The following is a 27,815-nucleotide window of genomic DNA, read 5'->3' as shown; positions in this document are numbered from 1 at the left end:
CTAACATTTCAAAATATTATTATTTAATAAGTCAATCTCATCAAACCTAAGGTTTGGTTTTAGTGTTCGTGTGCCGCGAATACATGTTACGACGGATCTCGTTAAAGCAAACGAAATTTTTGTTCTGATCCAATTTTTGGTTTGAGACGCGTGAGAATCTGTCTTATCAGCTAGTAGATTAGCTAGCGCTCCAAAGAAGTGCTCAGCCTCTACACCCATTCCACCATTCATGGAAAATATCAACGGAGTGAATGATCCATGATCAACTTTGATAATTCGTTCGTTGTAGTTTCTCTTTTTTTCCCGTTCGTTTGACGCAAAAGCGCTTTTGAGACTTTGGGCTGTGTATCTCAGAGCATAGGCGTTGAATACCTTTACATCAAAAAATGCTCGTTGTCCACGAACCCAAAAGCCTCCAGCACTGATGTCAGCTCTCGCGTTGTCAGTCGTGATCGCACCTTTGTTTAAGCGTTCGCCAGTGATCGGCTCCAACATTGGTTCGATAGCGACATCATGTGTCACTTGATTCAACATTTGAGCAATTGTATCCCTCAAAGTGTTGTGCCGTTGGTAGATGAACCCTCCTTTAGGGCAGGAAAGTGCATGCTCAACAGAGAACGACTTGCCACATGCACATGTCGATGGTAGGTGCTTCATGTTCCATCTGTATCGGACGGCAATTGCGTCGAAGAACTCTCTTTTTGATAGGTTGAAATTTTCAGATTTCAGGGGTACAGTGGTCAACCAATTGGATGCACCTTTTGCTTGAGCAAGATCGTTCGCTTTCAGCTCTTGACGTGTCATTTCTCTGCGGAGATTTTCGAGGATGATTGTTCTTCCTTCTTTCCGTTTTCTCTTGATCTCAGACTTTGCTGCCCTGTTGTCAACTTCGTACACTGGTTTCTGTTCGATGATGTCTTGGGAGAACTTCATTGTAAGTTCTCTGGAGTTTTGAAATTCTTCCTTCGCCAGAGATGATAAGATGGGTATGGCCAATCCTCCCATACGCACCGGTAGTGACAAGAGTAGTCTTTCTTCGGTGCTGCAGTGATGGTTTTCAGTAATTGAAGGAATGAAATGTTTGTCAATAACTTCATCGAGGGGCTTCAGATATTCCTCAATTCCGGGCATCACACGTAGGTAGTAGGTGAACTTGCTAACATACCCACCAACGAATGCACAGTAGGCGAGGTGTGGTTCTGATCTTGCGATATCACTCAGTGTTTGGAGCTCAGCTTGCCATTTTTCTATCAATTTCTTTACATATTCCTGTTGGCCACCCTCTTGACCAATGAAACCACCAAGATATTTGTGTCCATCAACCGTGATGTTGATTCCTGTGTCTTTGAATAGCACCTTTGCTTCTTCGAGCTTCTCCTCCTTCACTATCAAATACGACTTGGAAGCTTTTGGGTTGTAACCTAGGAGAGGTCCTAAGTCATTGACGTCATCCCACCACTTTTTCAGGGCTTGAAGCTTCCCAGTACCAGCGAGGTCGTCAGCATATGCAGCATTTTTAACTCCTTGTGTCAGCAAATCTTCTTGGAGGATCTCAAGCAGTGGCATTAATCCAATTGCATATGCTGGCATTGCTGCAGGGTCACCTTGTGTGGTACCTTCTTGCGATGCAATCTCCTTTCCTCCCATTAGGAAAAGTCTTGATGGGCGGTGGTAGCAGTTGTGAATATATTGAGCCATAGCTGGACACAATATTTTGATGTTGTGGAGCAGTGATCTTCTGTTAATGCTGTTGAAAGCATTCGCTGCATCCACTAGTATCACTCCGTCTGTCTCATCTTCTTGGAATAGTTGGTTGATTGCGTGAACTGCCGCTTCACAGCCAGCCTGCTGTCCAGCGCACACTTGAACACTACCAGTTGCTTTAAGGATATCTGGCTTGATGGTGTTGATCAGAACTTTGCCGAAGATACGTCTCATCACTTCTCCAATTCCAATTGGTCGTACCCCTGGGTTTTTGTCTAGAGGTATCAATCTACAAGCAAGTACAGCTTCAATTGATCGTCTTTTAACATCAACTTCTTGTCGGCATAAGATTTTCAGCATGCGTGCCATTGCTTCCCTCAAATCAGAGCTGTATTTGCCATAGTTCTTGGAGGCAAGGATACGTCTCCATTGGTCAGCATCTTGCCCTGATGGTCCAGCAGCACCCTTCGTCTTAACGGCTGCCTCTCGAATCATTGTCCCATCAATGGACTCAAAGATGATTGGGTCAACTGGAACTACTTCTTTCTTCGAGATGATACGATCGTCGGTGTGTTCGTTTGCATTTGGATGAAGCGATTTAAGAGTGTTTATTACATCCCCAGTTGGTTGCAGGACACCACTTGAAGCTGTATCTTCAAGAGTTCTAATTGCCGCGGAGATGTTGCCCTTTAACATGTGCTTCGTGAAGAGTGTGATTGGCTTGTTTTTGTCTTTAGTCTTTAAAGCGTCAACTCGGGGAAGACGTTTCTGTATTTCTCTTGTTTCCCTCAACAATTTATCAAAGTCTCCTTCTTTCCAGATGTTCAATCTCCTAGCTAGCGTTTCTGAGTGTTCTCTAGCTTTGGATCGTGCGTGAGTCTTTTGGAGGAGTATTGATGGCATACACATCAGGAGTTTCATTGATGATGCTGAGAAATCATCAGATTGATTGTTCCAGAAGTTGATCAGTCTCGTCATTTCTTCTATGTAGTCTTTCCCCGCTTTTCCAGATGGTACAAGGAATAGATTTTTACGAAAGTACACGATTTCTTCGTACATCGAATCAGCAATTTGACAGAGATCTTGCTTCGACAGCTTGCCCCAGACAGGGACTTCTTCTTGTTCGATTGGAGTATGTGACGTCAGGTTTCGTTCAACATTAATTGACGTAACTTCTGCGGTTGGCACCAATGCAGGAGATTCTTCTCGATTTTTTCGTGCGTGGGCATTTTCATGATTTGTTCGACCAGTTTTAGTAGAAAAGCTTCTTGAGCAATATTGACATTGAAAACCCTTTTCTTGTGCAGATTGCGAATCAGGAATAGCGGTCTTCAGCTCGTTTGTTAGAGTTCCCCTTATCTGCTGCTTGTATGGTTTTAAATGACAAACTCTTAACCCTATTCAACCTAGGCTCTTAGGGGCGGTTCAGAACTAGGGGGGGCTTTTCCTGTACCACCCCTTAACTTTTGATCTAGTGGGTCTTTTTGGATGAAATTTGGCACACAAGATCCTTGTGACGTAAGGTAACTTTTGACAAAAAATTTTTTTGATGACGTCACTCATCATGCCCAAAGTGAGCAAAAACCGAAAATTTCCTTTGTTCTTATAAATAGCTATTGTATTCTAACAAAGGCTTTAGAAAAAAGTTGCCTGAGTTTAAAATGCTTATTTTATCCTAAATATTCAATAAATTACGGTTTAAACGATATATTTGACAATGAAAATAAATTTGTATTGGAAAAGTGTCAATTTTGTGACACCTTACTGTCAGAAATGTCATCATGCTCAAGGTGTGAAAATATTTAGGTGTCAATTTTTTTTTTATTTTGAAGCTAAATAAAAGTTAGGAATTTACAGAAAATTTCACGGCAAAAGCTCTATTATTTCAGGAGCTATTACCAATAGTTTGACCTCCGAACAGAAAGAGCCCCCCCCCCCCTAGGCCGAATAGGGTTAATGGAGTTCATGACATCTCTAAATAAAATTGTGAAAGTTCAAAGTCCATGAAAACAAATCAGAATTATGATATAAAATTTCGGAAAGTGATAAAAATTGACCGTCAGTCGAACATGGTTTTTTTTCTTATCTACGATTTTGTGTTTCCGGGGGTTTTGTTGTTTAGAATTGATTAACTAACAGTTAGGTAGGGTTAGGGTTGCTAGTAACGGCTTGTCACTGTGCCGGGTGCATACTCGGCGCCTTGGGCCCCGCAGGGTTGCTAGTAACGGCTCGAATTTCAGTCAGGTTAAAAAAGGGGTACTTTTACCCATATTATAATTACATTACCCCCGTCTTTTTTGTCATTCTATAAGTATTTCCAAATTTTGTGTTTTGTTGTGCGAGTGTGGCTCAACGGATAACGCGGTGGGTTCCTGATCATAGACTCTTTCATTTGGTGGTTCGAATCCCGGCCGGGTCGATATTTGGAGAAAGTTTAAAATTCATAGAAATCATAGAAAAGTTAGTAGAAATTAGAAAACAAGTCTCAGAAAGTCAGAAAATAGAAAAGGAGATAGAGAGATAGGAAGTAGAAAAACAGAGGGGAGGATGTTCGGTTGACGGTCAATTTCTATCACCTTCCTAAAATTTCGCACAAGTCAGCTGAAAAATGACAAATAATGTTTTAAAAGGATATAAAAAGAATAATGCAATAATGTGATTAATTATCAGCTAAATTTATCATTCACCATGCTGTTACATAAATCATGCATGATCGTAGTTTCTTAGTTTGGTTAGTTTTGAAGTTTGGTTATCAAACAACGTGCAGACAGAAAGATTTTAATTAAAAAACATCTCAATGCAAGTGCAACATGATGGTTTTATCATTACTTGGAATGTTAACAAACATAATTTTTTTCCTTCCTGTGGTCCTTTTCATATTGATTGCTTATAATTTATTGAAAAATTACATTGCATGCAACAAGCTGAATAGGCATGGGGGATCTTACAAGAAGATTCCAGAACCAGCAAGCTTACCAATTTTGGGACACTCCATGTTTATTTTTACAATGAAAAATCAAGATGAGTTTAATTACAAACTTGGAAAACAGTTTGAAGAGTATGGTGTCTATCGCATACGAAATACACTTTGTAAGTTTAACTGGACAACATTCATACTAAGCAACTACCTCGAAACAACTCTAAATGATCCTTAGATTAACTCATAATTGATAATAGACCTTTTTTCAAAGAGGACGTCCTGTTGAATAATTATGTAGTCCAGCCATAAAAACAATGATAGAGCCATGCATAATTACTGTATCATGTATATTGTAATAATTATGCATGGTTTTATCATTATTTTTCTTGCTGGGCTACATAATTATTCAACAGGGTGGCCTCTTTGAAAAAAGGTCTATTGTGAGAATTCCATGACCATGCATGACAACCTGATCCAAACAGCAAAACCCACTGTCAGGGAATTTTCTCAATTTTTCATGATTTAGATATATGACCACCGTAACTTGGTCTAATGTCTACACCCCTCCTCTGATTTGGAGCGACACCCTTTTTATCAGACTGTCAGATGAAATTGATAGAAAGGTTGTTGAAACTGTTTTTCTTTGCTTAATGGTCAGAGAGGAATTATTATTTTTCGCAATCAGTGATTCAAGCTTTCATATTATTCCTGTCCCTAAAAAAGGGTATTGCTATTGGAATTAGACGAGGGATGTCGATATTAGACCACCTTACGGCATTTTTGCAATTGTAGACCATTTGCTAGATCAGGATGAGGTGTGGGTCTGAATATATATAGTGTCGTTATGGAGAACGCGAGTGTCTTTTGAATAGTTGTTTTGGAGAACATGACAGCATAGGTTTTTGGTTTGGCAGTTTTTGGTGTCCACTGAAATCTACTTAGTCTAGTTAGGCGAGGCCAATTTAAATTTGTTGTTTCACGGGCCAAGCTACTACCCAAAAAAAGAAGGTCAGTCGTTCTGCGAAAAAATAAAAATAAAAATATAATTTCACCTATAACATGTATATATAATGTATCTTGACAAAAATGCGAAATAGAAAATAAAAAGACATAAAAAAGTTGAATTCATGGATAAAATGGAAAATTGAGTAATAAAATTATCAAAACCTTGGAGAAACTACTAAAATTTTGAAAATTTGGCACTCTGTAAAGCTATATGGCAGTATGGAAATAAAAATGTACTACCAAAATCAATTTTATTTTTATTTCGATTTTTAAAATTTTAGGGTCAGTTGAACCTGCAAAACAACTAATCAAAACCTTACTGCAAGAAAATTTTGGGGATGGATAGCATATGAATATATCAACATATCAAAATCAAATTCCTAGATTATTTTGATATATTTTTTGCAAAACCAGAAAAGTTTTTCCAAAGTGACGTCTGAATTTCCAGTCAAATTTTCAATCAATTGAAAATTGGTAAACTTAGACTAAAAATAAGTCCTTTAAACTAGGATCAGTTTTAAAACCCTGTCTATTCTGAACATTTTGCCAAAAGTTTAAGTAACAAACAAGTTCCTTTAGGCTCATGAGGTATCAGAAAGAAAACAATAAATCTATCGACATTTTTTGGGGTGCTTCCAAGTTCCAGCCACAAAATTTTGGTTCCAGCCACAAAATGTCATATTTGTTGTCATAATTGCCCGGCATAATTGTCATAATTAAAAGCTCTAGTATTAAAACAATGAAACATTTTTAATGGCACGATTATCAAAAGTGTATATAAGTTTTTATTATTATTATTAGTTTGGTGCTGGAGTTTTTAATTATCCAGCAGGACATCCTGATTAGCAAAGGTCTATCTTAATTACTAAGAAGTTATCGAGGCTTTCAAAAGTCTCATTTCTGGAAAATCTGAAATAGGTTCATTTTAAAGCATACCAGTAGACCGAAATATTTTTTTCTAGATTAGCAGTTTTTGTCTAGAAAGTATGACCCTAAAAATTTAATTTTTTATCCTTGCTGATGATATTCTCACTGGTTCATTGACTTACTTTTGACTTAACTAATGTTGACTGTTGGCTTTTTTGTTTAAGTTTGTTTCCAGTTTGTTGAGGAGATCAATAGTTCTCCTAAGACTAAATTTTAGAAACACTTGTATCTAATCCTAGCCATTTTAAGCGGTCATTATGCAGTTAAGATTTGCTCAGAGTTTATTTTTTGCAAATATTAGGTATTTCCACAGTGTGTTAGCTTCCTTTCTTTCTTCCCTTTTTGATGTCAGGAGTTAACAAAATCATAAAACTTTACTTGTTTTTCACGATGAAGTCCAAAAGAAATAAAATTAAGGATCGGTGGCTTTACGATAAAGTTTACTTGCAATAGACAACGCAACGATCACAAAAGTTCGTTATTACTAAGCTCTGGTAATTTTCCGAGATCCTATGCTATTAACTGGCAACTTTTGTATTGAAGTGCTATTTTTTGAGTTATTTCTTTTGAAAGAAAATATTTATCCTTTATCAAAAATATTCTGAGTATTTTCTGTATCGTTTTTTCTAGTGGGAATGAATTTGGTATTCGTTTTGAAACCAGAATGGGCCAAATATATATTATCAAGACCAGACGAATTTCCACGTGGTGAATTTCTACCAAAGTTTTTTCCACTTCTTGGCAAAGGATTATTGACTTCAGATGGTGATCTGCATCGTTTCCAGAAAAGAGTGCTTGCAAAAGCATTTACTACGCCACAACTTCAAAAATATGTTCCAGTATTTGATCGTCACACCAAAGATTTTGTTAAGGTAAGAATTCGTTCTTTAAAATCATTTACAAAGTTTTGTACACATAATCCTAAGTTCACTTTTTACGTTTCTGATTAATTCTCATTAAAAGTGTATGTTCTATGATGATGACGAGATAAAATATTATCTCTTTAACTTTGATTCTTTGCCCTTCAATTAAAGAAAACATTCACTTTAATGTCAGAATTTTCTAACCGAGTCTCTTGAGCATTACTGCGGGCGTAAAATAAACTTTTGCGAGCAAAAACTTTGATGAGTTCGAACATCCGGAAAGTCGCGAAATTTGCGACATTTTTTTCGGATTTTTGGATAAACCTTTGCGAATCATTGGATAAGAATAAGAAAAATTTACAGAAAATAATCAAATGCCTGAAATCGACAGAAATGTTGTTTTTCAACTTCAAGAGGGTGTTAGAGGCTAATAATATCAATCTCATCCCAGTGTATTCCAGGATTTTTAACGTTTCTGATGGACGTCAGAGAATATTATCTGGCACTATCAGTAAGTGTCATAAAGCTGATGATGCACAGGGAACGAAGTTGTAAGAATATACAAGAACCTTTTGAGTATAAAACATTTGCGAATCTCTTGTTACGAAATTTAAAGAGGTTTTCAGGAAAAAAGACCAAGAATCACGAAAGTTTCTGTTGTTGAAAGTTTGTACGCCCAAAATACAAGTTAAGATTTTTTTTATTTCAATTTAATTTTCGTTTACTTTCAATTTTCGAAGAATTTAGAAAAAGAACTTTCTAAGGTTTTTAATCATGCTTATAGACAACATCATATCAGAAGTATAAGAAAAAGTCGGGAATAAGAATGCTTGATTATTTATTCTTCTGGAACCCTTCAATTTACATAATAGATTTTTTTCCAATTTAAATTTTATTGAAGAAATTGATATCGATCATCGATAGCAAAAAAGATGGTACCAACATACCGATCCGTAAATATTCAAATGTCTTTTCCTTCAACACCATTGCTGAGATTGCTTTTGGTTATAAATTCAGCGAGAAAAGCTCCAATACTTACCTTAACGCTATCCAACAACAGACAGAATCACTGAAAAACTGGAAAGGCCGTGTTCTACTCAAATTGGTACCGTTCTTGAGATATATACCCGCAATTAATAAAATGGTGACTGCTGAAAATGGAAGACAAGTTCTAGCTGATGTGAGTATTATTTTTTTAATAAAATTAAGAGGCCCAGAAGTATGACACCCGTATCGTTGTCAAGGATGTCTTGCTGATGTTCAAACAAATAAAGGTTTTATTTTTACATAAGTGTTCCCGTTTCATATCAGATACATATTTCATATCAGGACAGTGTCTGCCTATTGTTATATTATGCTGATATAAGGAAAAAATGTTTTTTCTTTTCCTCTTTTTAACCAATCTTGCTCCACATCCGTGTCAATCCATTGTGAAAAAGCTTGTTAATTAAAATTGATGAGTAAGCAAACGATAACACTCTTATTTAAGAACAAAGCCTTTAAACCCTTGAGTGTGAATCGTTTAAATCTTTCCAGAAAGCACAATTGTTGTTTTTATTTTGTTGCGGTTGTGTCCTTTTGAAGCGACTGAGATATACTGTGATCCGATCTAGAACACATGTAAGAAAAGACCCCCTTTCCAACCTTTCCAACGGCACTCCTCTCCTAGAGAGAAGTAATCATTATAATTTGGTCGGTGGAAATTGGTCCTTTTGTTTTGAAAGTCTAGAAAACATAATATTAAAAAGAACTTTATAAAAAAGTTTGTGGAAACCGTTCTCAAGAAAATTAGTCTTATTGTGCGTGGTTTCTGTAAGGAATTAAAAAAAAGAGTACACGCTTGATTCGAGTAGACTACAGTGTGTTCCAAAAAAGTAAAATCCTCATTATTTATGCCGAATTTTATGACTTGTATACTTCATATATCAAAAACCTATTCCATCATCTTTGGAATTGAATATCAATTGATTGAACAGAGAATTGAATCTTATTTCGATTATTCTTTCAAGTTTAAATAATTTTAAGTTGAGAGTTTTGAGGGTTTTACTTTATATAGAAGTTTGTCAGCTTTTTTGGGACATACTGTAGAATTTTTATTACAGATTTTGTTGACACACGTGGAAATTGTTTTCAAGAAAATTTGTCGTGGTTTCTGCAAGATTGTGAGTGTCCACTTAATGAATAGACTATAAATTATATTACAGGTTTTGTTAACGCGGAAGCAAAAAGTGGAAACAGACTCATTAACGGAATTTGAGAAAAATGACATGTTGTCAATTATGATGAGAGAGCGGGACGAAAAAACGGGACAAATATTCACAGATCAAATGATACAGGATGCATGTTTCACTTTTATGTTGGCGGGATATGAAACAACAGCAAGTGCGATCCCTATCGTCCTCTATTACATGGCGAAGGTAAAATAAAGTCATTAATTCAGTGTATTTGTAGACGAACAAGGTCACCTAAAATGGGGAAATACTTTTAAGAAATGGGAAACCTGCCTCTTATCATTAATCTTATTTCAGCGCTACATTTAATCTCGTTTGTAGCCGAATCAAAAGGGGAAATACTTCTAAGACAACCCGCAGCTAAATAAACAGTGATCGATATATTTGGTACTTTTATTCTCACAAAATTTCAATTATCGAGCATATTTTGAGTCTCAATCAATAATTTCAAATTCCTCAATTTTTTCTTTGAAATTATCTTTTTAGTATCCCAAAGAGCAATCCAAATGCCGAACAGAAATAATGAACGCCATTCCAACGCCCAACGACACCATGAATTTTAAACACCTTGATCTACCCTACACGACCGCCTTCATTCGGGAAACGTTACGCCTTTTCCCGACAGTCAACGGTAATGGCCGAATGTGCGGTAAAGACACGACAATTGAAGACTATTTCTTCCCAAAAGGAACGCACTTTGCATTCAGTAACTACTTCTTAAACAGGGATCCAGAATTGTTCGACTACCCGGATGGTTTTCTACCGGAACGTTTTCTTCCCGATAGTAAGATATTTTTGTTTTTACTTTATAATAGACTATGCTATGGTCAATGACAAATCACTTTAAGGACAGAAACTTTCGCAGGTAGATTTTGATCCTTTTTCGCGAAAGTTTCTGCCAGGTAAAAAATTAAACCTGAAAAACGCGAAAGTTTTTTTCGCGAAAATTAAACTTTACTACTCAGTTTTGCACTGTTTGCTAAATTTTTGCATGTTTTATGAGTTTTTGTTACCAAATAAGGTAAATTTTATATGGATTCGCGAAAGTTCTACCTGTGAAATTTCGGCTAAAACCATAATTCGCGATAATTTCACGATTTTTTGACTTCGCGAAACTTTCTGAAGTAAGCCCAAACCGGAAAAAAATTTTCAAACGGGTTTTTTTGCCGAAAAGTAACAGACGATAACATCGTCTAACTTTATAATAGAGTTGACCCCCAACAACTAGAACAGTCAATAAGGTTCTATACTGATTTGAAGACAAAGATTGTACACCAAGCAAAGACTTTAAAGAATCGCACTTTATGCGAAGAGAAGAAATCTTCTAGTCTTGTTTGCATACATCTCTATCTTCTATAAGAAACTTTTCCGCTTAGACTTGGTAATCAAAGGAAAAAATAATGCCAGCTCATCATATTTTTTTCTTCTGCCAAACTTACTTATTCTAGGATAGGAGGATAAAACTATCTTTTCTATGTTCTTCACAGGTGGTATAAAATGTGGCAACATCCTAACCTTTGGTTATGGACCTTTCAATTGTATTGGGAAGAACTTCGCTATGTATGAGCTGAAAATTGTTACAGCGCGTTTATTACAACATTTTGAGGTCGGTGCATTAGACGAAGGTTATGAGGAATTTAATAGGAGACAAATGTTGACCGTCCGACTGGACCCAGAAATTCACGTACGCTTAAGGACTTTGTAACTTTCGAGCTTGCACATAACGTTTTTGTGATGTGTTTTCTATATCGATGTTTGATCGGTGATTACGGGATAATGACGCATCTGAAATATTCCTATTTAAAATTAAAGGCTTGGGACACGAAAAGTTTTTTTCGCGTTGGTGCAATGCAACATGCTCTATCCCACTAACACCAGAAAAAAAGTGCGTATACTATGGTTTCTTTTATTGTTTCACGGGACAAAAATCGAGGGAAATACCCAAAAGACACGCTGATTTTGTCCCTGGGACAATGGAGTAAAATCTTTTCTAATCGATTTTGTTCCATTGACCCAAGGACAAAAGTGAGAGAAGCACAAATGTTATTAAAAGAAAAATGGGTGGAGACACGAGAAAGCGTTTCAGGTTAGTGGAATGGAGCATGTTGGATTGCACCAACGCGAAAAAAACTTCTCGTATCCCCAAGCCTTAAACCTTAATGGAGATTTTTTTATATGTTGGAGCTGATTACAAAAAGCGAACATAATGCATTATTTTCTTATTACCTGAAAGGTATTAAACGAACTGCTTTTATTTCCGAGAAAAAGGATGACATAAAAAATGTCCTCTCTTGTTTTTTTATTCGTTGTTTGATGGCAACCTTGATTACAACTTTATACCATAGACCATTTACATGATTTTGGTCTAAAAAAAGCGATGAGGACATATAAAGACGAGAAACACCTATTATTTTGGGACAAGTGACATGTTTTCTATAAAATTATGAAAAATATTAAAACTATTTAATTTAAACCTCTAAATATTTTTGTTGTAAGATAAATATACCTATAAACCATTCAAAATGGTAAATTCATTTCTGCACTCTTTGTAACAGATATTCAATATCACTTAACCTTTTGTTAATAAAATAACTTGAACAGATTCAAAACCTTGTTGTTATGATATCCGAAACCCAGCCCCCTTACCCTGAGTATCAGAGGCTAAGTTTTCAAAGAATATATTAACCTCTGAAGACCAATAATATAAATTTTATCGCGCATGTGTCAATCTAATCACTGTAGAAAGAATCAAAGATAAAGAGCAAATATTACCATATTAATGTCTAGAAGACTGTATCAGTATGCAGTTTACTATTTACAAATTCCCCAGAAACCTCCAAGTGTAATTGAAATGAGTTTCTTTCAAAAGAAATCTTTTACATGATTCCCAAATGTATAATAGTAGTTATTAAACTATTAATTATGGACAAGCTATTTTAATTGAATCGAAATAATAGACAGGCTTTTTGTTATGATTCTCTATCACTGTCTCTTTTTAAAAAGCATTGATGACATTTGTGAGTTGTGTTTTCAACGACGGGAATAAAAATATCAACTTTGAACTTCATCCAAGATCTTGGATGGTCGTCATGGTTACTTTTGTCTTCGTTGATTGCGCGATGAATAGAATCTCGATTCGTCGGCACAGCGTCAATATATGATTTTGACCTGTGCTTTTCACGGTACAGCCCCCTCCGAATTTTTCACCTGACCGGTAAAAAATATTTTGGCGGACAGACAATTTGACCTGTAATTACCCTGTAACTTGTAAGTTTGTTTCTTTTGTGGCAAAAATAGCGTATTTAGGCTGATTCGCGAAAACCAGGATTGAAAAACGAATCAATAAAATATTTCGCGTTTTTTTTTTTCGCGCGCAAAATTAATTCCCGATCATATTATAAATTTTCAAATAAGAAACCATTAAGGGCTCTGACCATAGTCGGAAAATTGATTTTAGTATTTGAACATAAAAGTTATGTTTTAGGTTTTAGGTTCTTTAACACTTTCAACAAAGAATTACCTTTATAAATTGCTTTTTAATCAAATCCCTTCAGAGTAATTAAGAATTTAATTGCAGAAATGACGTTATGAACTTTAAAAAGACGTTAATAATATGTTGCATCACCTTCTTTTATAAAAAGTGCTAAGTTTTAATGGGTAATTAACCTTTTTGTTTCAAAATTTCTTTACACTGTCTGCAAAGAATTGAACTATTATAAATTTTGCGGAAAATTTTTCTAAAAAGATGTGTGAAAAGTTATGACTGTTTTTTTGAGCAAAATCAAGATGAAAAATTGATGAAAAACCAGTATTTTGAAGATTTCGAGAGAAAGAAGCATTTACAAAATTTTCCGCAAAATTTTTTATTGCTAAGTAAAAGATACACCATCTACTACGAAATTTTTTTCATAATGTTTTTTCTTCGCCGAAACTAAGCTCTTCAAAGTTGAAATACTCTTCCTCGCAAAAGTCTTCATTTTCTTCTTCATCAAATTTTTTCATTGCAATTTTTGAATTTTCAGATTCAGGAATAGTTTGTCTAACAGAAAATGTATAACATGCCATAGTTTTGTTGGTTACATCAGTCAGAAAACAGATTTTAAACACGGCAAATTATGAAAAATTCACTATGGTCAGAGAGCCCTTCAGAAATTTCACTGAGTGTGTGTAGACAATCCTCCGTGAAAAATAAGTTTTAGGAAATTTCTTAAAAAAGGGGAGATTTTTAATTTTATACTCAAGAAATTTCGAAAATTCTTAAAAGATTCAAAAATGGCAAAAATCACTGACTTTGGTGCTAAATGTACTAACTAAAAGAATTTCCAAGTATCCCACCTTGCATTTTGGTATTTTCAGAATAAAAAAACGTTGTCCGCTATTTGAAGAATCACTATTGATTTAGAATCCACCTTTTGAAAACTTTTTATGATGATTTGACTAGGGAATTACCGGGGAAATTAGAATAGAATCAATTGTCCGCAAATCAGAGGCGCATCCGTCTTTTAGCGAGAGTGTCTGTTAAATGGTAGTCTGAATCGCAGACCTCTACAAAACCCCTGGTAGTATAGGTCTGCTTAATGATCTACCAACCGCTTTCCGATTCGGTTTTTTTTAATTCGATGTATTTTACAGAATCTTAGCGAGTAAATAATTTGATTGACATTGATGTGCGCGCAAAGACGACCGTTTCGAACGTTTTCAATCAGAGAAACAAAACAGAAAGAAAATAAAAAACAATTTGACGCGCACTTTGTGTAGATTTATTTTTGACTTTTGCTTTTATAAGATATCTGGTCTGTAAATTTATCAAAACTTTTCCTTCAGCTCTTCGGTCGAAGCTCAAAAATACAAATATAAACAAAAAAGTGAAAGAAAACAACCAAAAACACTCCAATCTCTTCAAAAGGATTGAAGCTAAGTACATAAAAAAGTTAAACACAAAGGCCACACAGTATCGAAAAGTGAAATGCCAAAGCTGAAGAAAAGTTATTTGTTTGTTTTAATATTTAACAAGGGAACAACAACACTCCCTTTTGTAGAATCATAAAGAAGTAATGTCAGAAATATTCAATACAGCCCCCAAAATGTACTGTATATACATAACTAAAATACCTTGAAATAATCTGCAACATATCTGTAGAACTGACAAAACAATTATCTGGAGCCAAAGTGATCAAACAAAGCAAAGAATCCAGTGTGGTAAAAAAATATACACTCATACAAGTCCAAATTCAAGCATCAAAATGTAGTTTTATGAAGCAAAATTTTGTTGGTGCACACAGGAGATACATCAGGGCACTTAAATTCAATAAATTTAATTTCTAATCTTTTACAAAATTTCCACATTAAACAAGAAAGGAGGAAGAAAAAGAAGCAAACTTCCTTCCGCCTACTTTAGGCGTACAAACTTTCGCGAGCAGAAACTTTCGCGAGGACGAAAAATCGCGAAATTCACAACATTTACTTTCGCGAATTTAACAGAAAAATATTTTTCGCGAGCATAAACTTTCGCGTATCAAGACGTAAAATTGAGAATTTTCACATGAAAAAATGGCTTAGAGGGACAAATACTTCTTGGATTGGCTTGAAACATTTGTCCTTTGACTTATTAGTCTTTTAGCAGGCTAAAAAGTGTCATAAAAGTTACATTTTATTCAAAGTTTGAAGTTTTACAGATTTTCTATTTTGTCAAGAATATTTCGCGAGCATAAACTTTCGCGAATGGCCCTTCCTAGAATTTTTAAAGACATTTACTTTCGCGAAAAGGGCCAAAATTCGCGAAAATCGCGAAAGTTTCTGCTCGCGAAAGTTTCTACGCCTAAAGTACTTTTTTTTCGAAATCCAAATATATTTTCCAATCTATGATTCGGTGCCTCACAGAAAATGTAAACATTACGTAATGTTATATTTGTAGACACTCGCCAGCTATCGGCTAAAGGCGGCAAATCTCTGGACAAAGGAAATGTCGCTTATTAAGCATCCTCTATAAGGAGCACGAATCCGTTAGTGGATGCCAGCAGCCTAGTTAAATTGAGGTGTCACTGAATCTGTTAATTTGGGAACCTGCAAAACTAAAAATATATATTTTTCTTTTTTCACCCGGAAAAGTGTGGCAAAACATGTTAATGTTATGTCAGCGATACACATCTTGAAAATTAGTAAACTTTGGTTCCTATAAGATACTTTAATCGTAGAAATTTTAGCACGAGTAATTTTAGCGTATATTAGCGAGTCAGGAAAATCTTGATTTTTTTTGGATTTATTTTAGCGAATCACGATTTCAAAAAATTTCGCGTGGATAAATTTTAGCGAATACTTGTCTGAGAATATTTCGCGTGGATTAATTTTAGCGAATCGCCATTTCCAAATAACTTTTTGAGATGTATTTTGGTGAAAGTTCGAGATATAAACGGAGGTTCGAGATAAGCGTGTGTTTTTAAGCCTACATTTTCTTACAGAACTCTAGGGACCGACAAAAATAAATAATCTTTATTAGTTTTCGCAAAAATCGTGAAAAAAAAAGAAGAAAAAAACTGGATTTATTTTAGCGAATTGCGTTTTTGAAAAATTTAGCGCGGATAAATTTCAACGACCTGACGATTCGGCGTGTTTTAGCGAGATTAATTTTAGCGAAAATAGGGAAAACTCGCTAAAACGCTAAAATTAGTCTCGCTAAAATTTCTACGATTAAAGTATCTAATCTTCAGAGTTCAAAAAAGGGACCTTAGCCAGCGACACGTCCTCCGTACCCAATTTCGCCTAAGTACCCCTCCCCACACGGACGAATGGCTTTGAAAACATTTTGCAGATGAAAGATATTTTGTCTACAAGTACAAAACTAGACTGGCAGGGCGGTCGAGCTGGAATGATACTACGCGGGAAAAATGAGCGTAGGATTTAGGCAAGCGTAGGTCACTTTGATTTTACTGATGTGATGGACGTAAAATATTTTGCGAGCGCTATCATAGTATCAAAATCATAATTTATAAAAAGGCGTGGTAAGGGACTGGATACGCTCGCCACGCAGAAGATGCTATTTATTGTCAATTTTAGACCAAAATGTGGCGAAAAGTGGAACTTGCGCATGAAATATCTCGAGTTACCTTAAAGGAAGAAATTTTGGCGGGTACTTAATTTGGCGGATGGCCAAAAAAGTTTTTTCAGAGGGAATATAATTTGGCGGATGGACGAAAAAACTAAATTTGGCGGTCGCTTAAAAATTTAACCTTAAGATGGCGTCAAAACAGCAAAAAAATAGCAAAAACACCTTAAAAGAGATCATATTTTTTAAATGTTTAATTTGACGGGAATTTAATTTGGCGGATGGTGGAAAAAATAAATTTTGGCGGGAACAAATCCGCCAAAATTTCTTCCTTTAAGGTAGGTAAGGAAATCGGCTATAACCGTTTAACAGTCTTCTATATATAGTTATTCGAGAGCTTTCGAATGGTATAATAATACATGATATTGTCTGGAAATAAGTTTGAAATTTTCAAAAAATATCGCCCTTAGGCTTTTGCCTGGGGAAAATATAAATTGCCTAAAAAAGGGATGTTTTACCAGTGGGATTTTTTCCTGAGGTTAAGTATCCTATAGAGAAGGTCTGGAGAAACTTTCAGCTAAATCTCATGTCACGACCACACATCATCGGATTTTTCGATTTTGGAAGGGGCAAGTGACTATGTTCGCTGCCTTATTGAAACATTTTGGAGCTTTTAGATCCTGAGTCTGAAGTCTAGTGTTAAAACTCAGAGTTAAAAATCACTAACAGTTTTTAAGTTTTGAGGGAATTCCCCCTTTTTTGCCAAATATTTCGGCGCCAATTGTAGATAAAAATTAGGGGTGGTACAGGGAAAGCCCCCTAATTTTGAACCGCCCCTAAAAGCCTAGTATGAATAGGGTTAGAGTAAGCAAATTCACAAAGGATAAAGCATTCAATGTCGAGAAAATTTTATACACCCGTGTCTCACAGGCACGGTGAAACTTGTCCCACAGGGGGATAAAATTTTCGAAGAAATCTAAATGTTCAATAAATGGAATTGAAATCAAGTCAATCACCCAGGAGGGCTGAAATGCTAGTGTATTTTTTCCAACGGGAACGAAATTTTTGCCAAAATTTCCGGTATCGGTTTCCTTATCTGACAATCTCAGCTGGGAGAATTTCTGGCAGGACGAAAGACAAAAAATTAAATGTCAAGTTTTTTGAGGGAGAAGAATCTTTTATGTACATGACGACAAAAATTAAAAAATACAAGAATTAAAATTGATCCCACCTAACGTGAAATCGGTTCTTGAGCTTAGTGATGTTCAAAATATAGACTTTGTGATCCAAATTAGTTTAAAAGATTTGTAAGAGGGATATCTTCTATGGTTCAATGAAAAATCAAAAGTGAGACCTCCACTAAAAAATCACCTTGTAAATTCAAAATCTGGTATAAAACTTCTTATTGATAAAACTTCAGCATTATTTACAAGTCTTTTGTTGTTCATGAATTACCATAAATATTAAAGTCTGTTGTTATATATCAAATTCTATGCTTAAAAAACCCCCTCATACTGCTTATGCACGTTCTCCACGGATTCTTCGGGCCAATTGGATATCTTTAGGCATAATGGTGACACGCTTAGCGTGAATAGCGCACAAGTTGGTGTCTTCAAAGAGACCAACAAGGTAGGCTTCAGCAGCTTCCTGAATGAAAATTAGGAGACAGTTTAGTAGAACACCGCCTAAATGCAGCACTGCATATCTTTTTTCCTGAACTTTAGATAAAGACTTGAAGTTGCACAAGTTTTTCTCAGTTTTATTTTGCTTCATAATCTGAAAAGTCTTTCCTATCCTTCAAATTTTGATAATGTCAGCATATTTCAAAATAGACCCAATTTTTAAGGCAAATGTATGGAACAAACTAACAAACTATAAAACTGAATATCGATCGTAATAATGAATCAGAGTAAGATGTCTTTCAAATTTTAAGTGTTAATAAGTACTAAACAAAGGGGCTTTTTCATGATGTTTATGTCTCTGTGACTTGCTAGATGGCTCACACACACACACAGCCCTCAAATTTTTAAGTTTAAAAATATTTAAACTATGGGATCCTTGCAAAAAAAAGATTGCTGACAAAAAAGCCATTAGCCGTAGAATATTTACAGGGATGAAGGTTTGAATATCTTGAGAGTAAGTTTGATTGTCACAGCAATGTTATGCTATGGAAGGGGTGAGGGGTTCTTAAACAAAACATTCCAAAGTTTTGTGGTAAGTTTGAGTTTGGATGGCTACTTGACGCATGGCCTCGTCTTCGGCCCAGGGGGGGCATGCCCCCCCCCAATATTTTGCAAACTAATTTTTTTTACTTTAAAAAATCTTACATATACCATTAAGAGGGGTGAAATAAGGGTGAATAGTCGAACATTTTCTTCACAAACTCAACATTCAAATCAATAAATAGTTGTAGGGGGTAGGGGGTCTTGACATTATATCAGAAAGACATAAACTGTCGAAAAATTTATCTGATAGTGGCCCCTAACAGTCTGTTCCACTAAAGAATCCTGCATTAGGTTATTGTAAATGTGTGCAGATTCAAATTGAACTCTTGCTGTTCCTTAACTTGTTTTTTTATTCTCAGCCTGAACAGTTCCTTAACAATTCCTTATTTCTCAGACCATTTTAAGCCTCAAGTTCCTTATAAAAAAAAACATGTACATATTTACCCTGAAAAAGGCTAAACTTGGGAAAAAATCCCCCATGGGTCTCAAATCTATAAAATTTTACTTTTTCTTCGATTTTCTACCCTAACATTTCTGATTTTCAAAAATCTGGTGGCACCACACTGTTATCTCGCAGACCTAGTACCCCCTCCAGGAGAGGAATGAATATGTAGGGTGGTACAGTCACTTTCAGTGTCAGGTTGATTGTGGATGGCGAAATTTGTCGTTCTTTATGAAAGTTGTTGGGCGTGGGTCATCAATAAGTTGTGTTCGCATCATTTCCAGCCCCAAATTGTGAGTAGGCCGGCCGGCATCTTAGATCATCAGATAATGCGCTCTGAATATAGACGATTGGCGGTGCTAAAATCATCGGAAAAATGCGCTCTGAGCATTAAGGTTGTTCAGCCGACAAGAATCATTGAGTGCGTGCGAGCTGCGATGTGATTACTTTGCATATCGCGACCGACCGCACAAAAAGCAGTTGCGCAGTGCTTTTTACCGCAAAAAATCTTTGCAAAATTACGGACAAAATCTTAAAAACACTCGATGATCAATACACTGCCTACGCTGCATTTACAAAATTCTTTGAATAATAACACTGAAAAATTCGACAAATTTTCCAACATTCCCACTAGAAAAGGGTCGGATTTAAAAAAAATAGAAAGCAAGTTGGTCGGAGGATGACGCGAACACAACTTATTGGTGAGCCCAGGCCTTGTCCTTTTTGTCTAAATACATGTCTACTTTTAGTATATAAGTGCAGAATTCTTTAAATAAAACCCCTCTAAGAACTAACTTTTCGAAAAATTTTCTGATGCGCATAAAATTCTAACTTCTAACACTAATTTAATATTCATTCTCTTAATAAAAAATCATGCAAATATTAAAATAAGACTCTTACTTGCAGGGCACCAATAGCAGCACTCTGGAATCGAAGATCAGTTTTAAAGTCTTGAGCAATCTCACGAACTAAACGTTGGAAAGGAAGTTTTCTGATCAGTAATTCAGTAGATTTTTGGTATCGACGGATTTCTCGAAGTGCGACAGTACCAGGTCTGTATCGATGTGGTTTCTTCACTCCACCAGTCGATGGTGCACTTTTTCTTGCTGCTTTGGTGGCAAGCTGTTTTCTTGGAGCTTTTCCTCCAGTGGATTTCCTGGCTGTTTGTTTAGTACGTGCCATTTTTAAGTAAGTTTTGTGGTAATGATGGTTCTTGTGTCAGACTTTTTCTTCTTCTTGTGAACTTTTTTCGTGATGAAAATTGAGCGGGGAAACTATTTCAGCGCGCCAGAAGAATGGGTCGAGAAAAAAAAACCGGGGGTTAAATAATGATTTCTCCATAAGTTGTTTTTGATTTGAAAAGCTTAGTAAAGCAAGTATTAATCCATGTTTTAGAATATAAATCAAAATTTATCAACAGTAAAAGTTTTTGCAAAAATATCATCAACATTCATCTAACACGATGATAAAATTGCAAAATGACCCCCTTAAAGATTTTCACATACAAGATCGACATGTCGGCGATAAAATACGCCATTTCGGAGTTCACGACGCCATTTTGTAAGCGGAGCAAATCTAATGGCGGGGGTGCAGTCGGCCTCAACCAGAAAATCATTTCGGAAAGCCGTAAGCTACGATCTCGAACTATTATCGAGTTGTACCCGACTGAGATAGAGCAAAACAAGCCCCTTGGGGTGATTCCTCCAGCACTCCCTCGTCGTGTCTACATAAATAGTAAACAAACCTTTAAAAATTCGATTGAAACTCATCCTCAAACAGTCAAGATATAATTTTCCACTTAGAACTAAATCTATCACGGATGTTATTACACAAAACCTAAATATTTCTCTTCTTTAGCTTACCAAGAGTCCTCTATTCTTCATTGCCTGATTGTTCATATCTAAAAACAATGCTGTGACTGGGGTCTTTCTATATAATCATATCAAAGAAAACAGGAATTAAACAAAAGGAGTCTCCTAAAGAATTGTCCTGATTCTTTTTTTTCTAGGTATTTTCCCATCTAGGAAATTCCCATGCATCAAAGCAACGATAAATAATGGAACACACTTTTGCTAATTATACACCAGTTTGTTATTGTTTTGTTAGATGGACAGAGTTTTATATATTCAACATGAATTTGTGGCTAACAAAAATATCTCTAGCTAAACACTTCCATTAGCATTAGCTCAATAAAAAATATAAAATAAGATCTATTAATTAGGAGAACAATGACTACAGTAGTAATTTGATGATACATTTGAAATTCAACTAAAAGGAAGAATAAGTTTGAGTATATTCAGAAGTAAATTTTTATAAGAAAAAAAAACACGATCATTTGTTTTAACTTTATGAAGTCTTTAAGCCTGTTTAAGCAGCTGTGGTGAGAGCAAATTCATCCGTACATATTCCATAATTTTACACCGTTGACTGTCTATAAAATAGGGTTTTTTCAACCGATAGCCCATTCACGAAATCTTGATGATTATACACAACACAGTCTAAGATTTAGTTTATATTCAAAAATTGCCCAAACATTGTATATAACAGCATCGTATCATATCATTATGAACCCATCGGTTGATCTTTGACGCACAGGTTCAAAATCAGGAGTATTCCAACAAAAATGTGTCCTACAAAATTTGTCTGTGTTGCCACTTGTAGCATAATTCTGCCAAAAGAATAGTATACGTCCAATTATTCAAATTTCCTTTGAGAGTAATTTGTCTGCCATTAAAAGCACTTCCTCTTTTGTTACTACAAACCAGATAACATCAACCATCAACAAGGCCAAATAAGATAACAGAACAGCTTGTTTTCTCTCTACCATGCTTGCTAATTCTGCTAAATTCATTCATTCTGTCATTTGTTTTTTTTCTAAAATAAGTAAATGGAAAATGTTAAACCATCCTGACACGACATGCTTGAGATATGGCATATGGGGCAATGTGAAGGTTCATTCACTTGCCAAGTGAACCGCTGCAAGTGGGAATCGAACCTCAGTCGCCTCTGTACAGCAACCAAGATCAATGACCACTATACCACAGCGCCTTAGAGTATATCTACTAGTGTATATTCCAATAGAGCAAAAGGTATAAAAAATATATCTGAGAAGAGCATATAGCTAGCTAGTAGAGCTACCAAAACCAACAAAAAACTTCTAACAATCAAAGCAAGGTATAATGACCACACAGAAAAGAAGGTTATACCTGCCTAACTAACCAGTGCAGTACATAATACTGTAAAAAGACAATGGTAAAGCAGTAATTAAACACTTTTATGGTAATTTAGTGAACAAATACAAAAAGACAGCCTTCTCTTTCCATTTTCCATCCACCAAGAAATTGCAGGAAATTGCAGAAAAGTTTTTAGAAAGGGGATTCTCTTTTGTTTACAAAGGAATCTCCACCGGCCTCTGCCCCTCCACGGCCATTTTTTGCTCCGCCTGCAAAATGGCGTCGCGAACTCCGAAATGGCGTATTATAAACAAAATTCTTCGACGATCAGAAAAATTCAAAATGGCGGCTCGAGTTCGTGAAAAAATTAAGTATCTCACTTTTTTTATTTTGTTGTCTGTCATCCTTTTGTCTGCTGTTTTGTAATATTGCAAATGGCGAAAGTAAATAAAAGTGTTTGATCTTGAAAGAAGGAACAAAGTTGAGACTGTCCCTATCTACCTTTTTGTAATCCTGTCAATACCCCTCTATTAGCCATAGACCTTTTTTCAAAGAGGCCACCCTGTTGAATAATTATGTAGTCCAGCAGAAAAACAATGATAAAACCATGCATAATTATTACAATGTGCAAGACACAGTAATTATTCATTGCTCTATCATTGTTTTTATGGCTGGACTACATAATTATTCAACAGGACGTCCTCTTTGAAAAAAGGTCTATTCCGGGTTTGCTTGTTTTGTATTTGACGCTTAGGCGGCAATCGCAAATATGTTCATTTCACGTCCTCGTTGGGTCTAAAAAGTGAGTCGGTCGGTCGGTCATAAAAAATTTTGGGTTTCCATTTTTCCATCCATTTTTGGAGTGCATTCTTGGAGTAAACTGCCAGCCAGCCAGCAGCCAAAACAACCACGTGTAATGGGTGGTTTAAAAATTATGACCTTTGAAAACTTGTGACCCTCCGATCCCAAAATGGCGCATGTAATGATAAACAAAGTCAAAAGCTGCGAATGCGCTAGAAATTGCTCGATTGTTCGCAAAAAATCGACAACAATAAAATTTTTGAATGAAGGAAAGGTCATGACAGAAAAAGTCCGACAAATTTACCGACTCACCGACTCAATTCTACTCAATTTCGAGAGTCGGTCGGGCGACGCGAAACAAAGATATTTGTGATTACCGCCTTATCAAAATCTTCAATTCTAGGTCAAACTTTGAAAAGCAATTGTTCTTTGTGTAGTTGAGCTATGAAATTAATTATTTTTGAGTAATTTAGAGCTTTCTTTTAGCTTTCCAACCATATATAATATGCAGGTGTAATATTCTACACTTTTGTCTAAAAATTTGTTTCAACTAAGGCCATTTTTAGAAAAATTAGATCTGCGGGACACAAAAAATTTTACAACTCATCTTTGATTTCAAAGCGCTGCGAAGGAAAAAATGTTCAGACAGTGAAACTTTCCATATTTATCAGAAAATACCTGAGAAATCCAATGGTGCTACTCTCTGAAATTAATTCTTTCATTAAAGTTATTATTTTTTACTTTTCATACTTTGGCAAGCATTTTCAGCCTAAAAATGAGGACTAGAATTATAGAGAGTGATACCACTGAAAAATTTGACCCTTTTTTAGCCTAAAACAGTTATTTATATATGCCATGAGGAATTTTTCCTCCGCAGCGCTTTGATTACAAAGATAGGTAGGTTCAGCAATTTTAACTTCCGCTTTATAACGTTTTTATTGTTTTTTGCAATGCAATGTCTTCTTTTTCAAAAAAATGTCTTTTCATTTCTTCCTTGAAGTGTTAGCAAGCCATTACAAAAAGAATTTTATAAAAGTCTGCAGTCAAAATGAAGATATCTGGAATATCTTGACTCAATACAAAAGCTTGAATTTTCAATTTTCGCAGCATATTTCGGTGCCATTTTATATCCCATTTCTGGGCTAAATTGTCAACCTCAAATGTCTAAAAAGGTGCTATTTTAGCGGAACCAAAATCTCAATATCTCTGGAACCGCTTATCATTAGGAGGTGTATGACCCCTCATATTTTTTCTTTTTTGAAGCTCTACAAGATGAACTAGGTTTGATTGCCACCAGAATAGTTTCAATTTGACCCTGGAATGGCTACCTCTATCGCTCTATATTAAATGCCTATAAAAATGCCTAATCTAGTTCTATTGAATTATCACATAATACATTACGTACATTTTCGTGATTTTAAACATAAAGGATAAGATAAAATAAAAAGTTAAAAACATTAGCGCAAGATGTTCTAAGACGCTGGTAAAATCAGCTAATGGCTTTTGTTTTTGTTTTGTTTTGTGGATGGTAATAACTCAATATATTCAGTATATTCCCCGTTGCCATCCCCCCCTTGCTGGGCCATTCATTACCACTCTTTGGTTTATGTCAGCGTGTGAAAGCATGATTTGCTTTTGCTGCTTCATATCCAGGGGGGGTCAGGGTCCAGGATACCAACCCAGGGCCCAAAAACCTGACTTTTCGAGATTTGAAAGTAGTACACACCACCACCCCCTAAATGGGTATCAATACCAACTTGAAAAACCCAATTTTCTAAAAAAGGGGGACCCACCCCCCCCTAAATTAGTATCGATACCAACATGAAAATCCTGATTTTCTGAAAAAGGGAGGACCCACCTCCCTAAATTGGTATCGATACGAACGTGAAAATCTCGATTTTTCTGAAAAAGGGGGACCCTACCCTCCCTAAATTGGCCATCAGTAAAAATGCATATACTGCATAAACGGGACGCTAAACAAAATCAGTGGATGTTTTTATTCAATGAACATTCCTCTTATTAATCACTTATATTATGTACCACACTTTAGACTCAAGAAACAAGTTTTTCTCATTCAAACACAACGTAAATTAAGTTTCTTGAACTAAATTGGCAAAATGTATCTAATTCATAGAACTAGTTGATAAACTAGACTAGATAAAAAACTCATTGTATTAGGCACGAGTCTTTGTAACATAGCCTATATGATGAACGTTATGTACAGAAAAACTTTATCATGACTAAAAAAGTTTCAGTTTGTTCAACTCTAGTCTCTAGTTTTGAATGAATTTTGGTTGATTGAAAGGATTGAGAGCAGCAAAAGTTGAATAAAAATTTAATTTCAATTATAGAATGAAGAATGCTTTTATATGGAATTGTGTAAACGATTCAAATAAGTTTTTATACTTACATTATACAACATTTTAAGTCAGATACCAATTTCAAATTCAGCAAAAACTAGAAAAAAAGGGGACCCACTCCCTCATTTTGGTATCGATACCAACTTAAAGATTCCCTAATTTTCAAAAAAAGGGGGACCCACCCCCTCATTTTGGTATCGATACCAACTTGACTTTTTGAAATTTGAAAAAAAAAATTGACACCACCCCCCGGCCCTGGGTTTGGTATCTGGATCCTGACCCCCCCTGTCATATCGTGAAGTCGGGTAACTTGCATCAGTGGGCAGAGCCAGATCAGAGTGGAGGGTAACTACAGCGCAAAACGAAACTATTCATTCAGCGGATCGTCTGGTAGGTTCTACTAGCCAAAGAGGCCATTTCTTTAAAGTGTCTATTCCTCCTTTTCAACAAACAACCCTTTTCAAAATAGGGCTGGACCCTTCATGCATCTTGGCAAGGAAGGGGGGGGGCTCGAGCTCGGGGGTACTAGGGTTGCGAGAGTTGCGAGCTGACGGGGGGGGTGCCACCCGACTTTCAAATTTTGGACCCTATCAACAAAGATATCCACAGAATCTGTGATTGCTGTAAAACTTGTATCAGTCACTCATCCAGTCAGCCCAAGGAACAGATCATCCAAAGCCCTCCACCGCAATATCCATTTCAAATGATCACCAGTGATTATTTCATTATTGCAAGTCACCACTATCTGACGATCATTGATAAATATAGCGGTTGGAACTGCCTGTATCATTTCGGACCCAATGAAACCACCAGTGCCACCCTGATATCCACTTGTCGCACCCTCTTCACTACATAGTGCGGAAAGGGGTCTGAGCCCCCCCTTCTTAAATGACCCCCCCCCTTCTTGACATCCCCCCCAACCTTTAAAAATGCCTATCCCCCAAGGGTTTTGGGCTAAATTTTTTATGGTAAAAAGGGAGAGGAAACAGTAAAGAAAAATTAAGTCTGGCAAATAGAATACCACTTTTTAGTGAAAATAAAGAACTTCCTTTCATGCAGACCAAATTTCATAACAGTGCTGGAAAATAATCTACAATATATGTAAGCCCCCCCCCCTTCTTAAACGATCCCCCCTCCTTGCTACCCCCCCTTTTTAATGAAAATTTCTGATCCCCCCTTCTTCACTTTGGCATAATTGTAGTTGAGTCCCGACACGGGATTGTAATTCAATCCCGACGAAATTTTTAAGAATTTTCGTTAAGAAAGAAGAAAAATGGCGGGACTGAACTGCAAGTATATATAGTATTTGGCGGGACTAAACTGCAAGTATATAATATAGTAATTGGCGGGACTGAACTGCAAGTATATATATAGTAATTGGCGGGACTGAACTGCAAGTATATATATAGTAATTGAATAATTAATTTCCTTTTGTTAGTTTAGTCCCTTTAAAAGAAGGACTGGCGGCTTGAACTTTGAAAACAGGGAAGAACGGGGCTAATTATAAATAATACGCACTAATTATAAGGCTTTTAAGTATTTGTCGGGACTGAAATTCAGTCCCACCATTAAATTATCGGGACTGAAATACAGTCCCGCCGAGTATTTGGCGGGACTAAACTGCAAGTATATATAGTTTTTGCGGGACAGAATTATTTCCCGTTCTTTAAAAGGATTATACTAAGGGGTTATTCTAAAGAACGGAAGATACACTGTCATAATTTAAAGTCCATTCCCAATTTTTCCCGTTCTTTAAAAGCATTATAGAAAGGGGTTGTTCTAAAGAACGGAAGATACACTATTATATCTGATAGTCCATTCCCAATTATTTCCCGTTCTTTAAAAGCATTATAGAAAGGGGTTATTCTAAAGAACAGAAGATACAGTATTATATCTGATAGTCCATACCCAATTTTTGGCCGTTCTTTAAAAGCATTATACAAAGGGGTTATTCTAAAGAACGGAAGATACACTATTATATCTTATAACTATTCCATACCCAATTATTGCCCGTTCTTTAAAAGCATTATAGAAAGGGGACATTCTATAGAACGGAAGATACACTGTTATATCTGATAGTCCATACCCAATTATTGCCCGTTCTTTAAAAGTATTATAGAAA

The 27,815-nt window shown here is 35.8% G+C and overlaps 3 protein-coding genes across 3 annotated transcripts; 1 reads left to right on the top strand and 2 right to left on the bottom strand.

The window, feature by feature from the left end:
- On the bottom strand, positions 1-2,763 carry LOC136801474 (uncharacterized). The gene has a single exon (XM_067058119.1). The coding sequence runs from the start codon at positions 2,761-2,763 to the stop codon at positions 1-3; it is 2,763 nt and encodes a 920-aa protein (XP_066914220.1).
- Positions 2,764-4,279: 1,516 nt separating this feature from the next.
- LOC136801427 (probable cytochrome P450 4d20) lies at positions 4,280-12,259 on the top strand. Its single transcript, XM_067058064.1, has 6 exons — positions 4,280-4,794; positions 7,187-7,428; positions 8,321-8,599; positions 9,624-9,836; positions 10,137-10,434; positions 11,138-12,259. The coding sequence occupies exons 1-6, from the start codon at positions 4,515-4,517 to the stop codon at positions 11,353-11,355; spliced, it is 1,530 nt and encodes a 509-aa protein (XP_066914165.1). The 5' UTR covers positions 4,280-4,514; the 3' UTR covers positions 11,356-12,259.
- A 5,584-nt stretch (positions 12,260-17,843) lies between these two features.
- Positions 17,844-20,630, bottom strand: LOC136801426 (histone H3.3). The gene is made up of 2 exons (XM_067058063.1): positions 20,260-20,630; positions 17,844-18,339 (listed from the first exon to the last, which is right to left on the bottom strand). The coding sequence occupies exons 1-2, from the start codon at positions 20,539-20,541 to the stop codon at positions 18,211-18,213; spliced, it is 411 nt and encodes a 136-aa protein (XP_066914164.1). The 5' UTR covers positions 20,542-20,630; the 3' UTR covers positions 17,844-18,210.
- Positions 20,631-27,815: the final 7,185 nt, after the last annotated feature.

The sequence above is a fragment of the Clytia hemisphaerica genome, unplaced genomic scaffold, assembly GCF_902728285.1.
Source record: "Clytia hemisphaerica strain Z4C2 unplaced genomic scaffold, Clytia hemisphaerica genome assembly, whole genome shotgun sequence".
Classification (NCBI taxonomy): Eukaryota; Metazoa; Cnidaria; class Hydrozoa; order Leptothecata; family Clytiidae; genus Clytia; species Clytia hemisphaerica.
This window is presented reverse-complemented; position numbering and strand designations above follow the sequence as displayed.